At 29.2% G+C, this 2,858-nt stretch overlaps 1 protein-coding gene across 1 annotated transcript in view; it reads left to right on the top strand.

The window, feature by feature from the left end:
• The window catches only part of LOC108777419 (uncharacterized), a 2,525-nt gene extending 591 nt beyond the window's left edge, over positions 1–1,934 (top strand). Inside the window, exons 2-7 of the mRNA XM_018544297.1 lie at positions 220–408; positions 647–755; positions 1,134–1,355; positions 1,491–1,579; positions 1,661–1,685; positions 1,747–1,934. Coding sequence (XP_018399799.1) covers positions 220–408; positions 647–755; positions 1,134–1,355; positions 1,491–1,579; positions 1,661–1,685; positions 1,747–1,934 — 822 coding nt within the window. The remainder of the gene's footprint in view (positions 1–219; positions 409–646; positions 756–1,133; positions 1,356–1,490; positions 1,580–1,660; positions 1,686–1,746) is intronic.
• Positions 1,935–2,858: the final 924 nt, after the last annotated feature.

Below are 2,858 nucleotides of genomic sequence, written 5' to 3'. Positions count from 1 at the left end.
ATTATATTATTATATTATTATTATTATTATATTATATTATTATTATTCGTATTCATCGATATATTATTAATCCATTAAATGCGCAACATAATAACCAGCGGTTGACTCCTATAGCCTTGTACACATTATTTGTTTATTTAGTTTCTGAATAAAGGAGTCGTTAATTTTTTTAAATTTTATAGTTTTCAATTCATTTTTTTATACATTATTTTTATTTAGGTATGGAGAGATTTGAAGAGCAATGCATCAAAAAAAGCAGCAAAAATACGTTATGAAAGAAATCGGACGGGAAATTTCCCAATGCAATCACAAATGTTAGACGATTTAGAACAACGTATCATCGCGTGTATAGGTTTAGACTACGTGCAAGGTTCTCAAACTTGTCCTGATAGTACACCAGAGGAAGAGGTGTGTGTGTGTAACATCAGTGAGTTGATTATGTACCTTGGAATAAAGTGATACTTACAAAAGTGAGCATATTTTCTTGAATATTTCTAATTTTATTAGCCAATATGTAGTACATTTGCTCATTTTTGTAATTTTTACCTCGCTTCAAGATACATAATCGAACCCCTGTTTTTTTCGTAGTTTCTAACATGATTTTCTTTTATGAAGAACTCAACTTTATTTCCCTGAATATTTTCAGAATTATCAACTTGAATTGGAAAAAGGGAACGAAGAAGTTCTTTATTATCCACCGCAAGTATCCTCTATTGCTGACGTTTTACCGAGAAACGATGATACAAACAATGATGGTAAGTTTAAAATATGTTAAAAGATTATTTATTTCAAAATCTGAATATTTTTAAGTATATCCACTCAGAGGTAATTGATGTATGAATCTGATATAGCAGGTAAAATAGTTCATAGTCACGCATGTTCTTCATAAAAGAATTGCACATAGAATTGACACATTTCATTCATGATCTAACAAATAAAATATTACTATTGGAAACCAAGACCATTATTTTTCTTTGATGCAATTTATAAAAAGAACGAGCGATCTACGAACACGAACGCGAATGTCCGAATGTTTGTTCTTTTTCTCGATTGTGCATAGTCAGTTTAAGAACATGAAATATTAATATTTTTTTAACTTCTTATAATTTATATTGATTATAATATATATTCAGATAATCAAGTACATGAAGAAAATATGACATTTGAAGATATAATAACACTGGATAATTATCAAGAAACAAACGATAATATCGAAAATGTAACGTTTGATGATGTCAGACATACATTTGAAGATAATGTTCAGGCTAACACAAGTAAATCTAAAGGAAAAAATAAAACTCATAGTTTAAAAGCATCACGAAATAAAGAAATAGTTCCACAAACAAATTATGGTCGTAAGTAAATAAGTAAAATAAAAACTTAAAAACACACACACACACACATACACATGCGCGCGCGCACAATTTCTATACATCTAAAGTAATTATCTGTGTTATCATTATTATCATTTATTATTTTGTACGATATAGGAAAAAACAGACAACGGATCAGTGCACAGCTTCATGAAGCGCGTGAAAAATTTACAGAGATAGCTAAAAACCACGCAACAGCTTTACAAGTAATATTTTCTATTTATTAATGAATAGTAACTTATTATTATATACATATATATATAATTGTTAATTTTTGTCCTTTGTAGAAGACTATGGACAACAAGTACAATGGTAATAATGGTGATAATGTTAGATAATGATAATGATAATTATTTTAAATAGTTATTTGCAGATGCTTCGATGAAGCAGGCTGAAGCTGCATTATTAACTGCACAAAACGATGAAAAGCGTATTGCTTTAGAGGAACGTGCTTTAGAGGAACGAGTAAAACTCGAAGAACGAAGAATTTTTCAAGATGAACGGAATATGAAAATCATTGAAAACATGCAAAACTTATATGCTAAGCTATTAAATAAATAAGGTGATTTCTCCTACATCAATACCAGTTGTAGTACAACTGGTATTGATGTAGTGGTGATCTCGTAAATTTAATTGCAAATATACAGAAAAAATAAGTGTCAACATTAATTGATCAATTAATATGTTATATATTTTTAATACTTGTGTTACACTTAACAGTGATTAAATGTTTACATATATTATCCTACAAACGTAATTAATGAAACAATGTATATATACTCCATATATATATTCCATATATGGAAGAAGAGCTTAATTAAATTTAAGGACTTAAGTAAATTTTTATATATCGTCATTTGATTAAACGCGACTTTGGTATTTTCCCTATCCATTATTGCCTCTTGATATAATCTGTAATTAATGCCTCGCTCGGATAAACGCTGATGGCGTCATCGTTTTTTTTGTACTCAAGTTTATTGTCTAATAATGCTTTCTTCTTGTCAATGCACTCCACATCTGCTCGAGACAAGATTAGAGACACTTCAGACGACAATAACCAGAACGTAGGAAACACTAAATCTATCGACGTCTTTCCTTTGGATTCGACAATAGATGGTAGCAGAAATACCCGCTTGCTTCTGAACACCATTAACATTTTTTGACTGATTGTCCTTAATTCCTGAATTTTGTTTCGTTCTTCGTTTTAAAAATCTTGCAACAAATTATATAATATATTATATTGCTTAAACTGTTCGACTATTATAAATTTTGTACTACAAAAAAGTTTATTATATTAAACTTACTAAAAAATATATAAACTTACTAAAAAAATTGACGATCTCGTATCCTTCTCACAGCTTTTAAACTTCAGTTTAAAATTCCATACTGACGAGCAATAAATCTTTCTTGTATGCGAATTGCGGTTGCACGTCCTTGATATATGTATTGTCGATCTTCAGCATCAAAAATATTTTGTCTGTTCAG

This window comes from Cyphomyrmex costatus, unplaced genomic scaffold (assembly GCF_001594065.2).
Source record: "Cyphomyrmex costatus isolate MS0001 unplaced genomic scaffold, Ccosl1.0 scaffold1145, whole genome shotgun sequence".
Taxonomy (NCBI): domain Eukaryota; kingdom Metazoa; phylum Arthropoda; class Insecta; order Hymenoptera; family Formicidae; genus Cyphomyrmex; species Cyphomyrmex costatus.
Note: the sequence above shows the minus strand (reverse complement) of the source record. Positions and strands in the feature narration are given on the sequence as shown.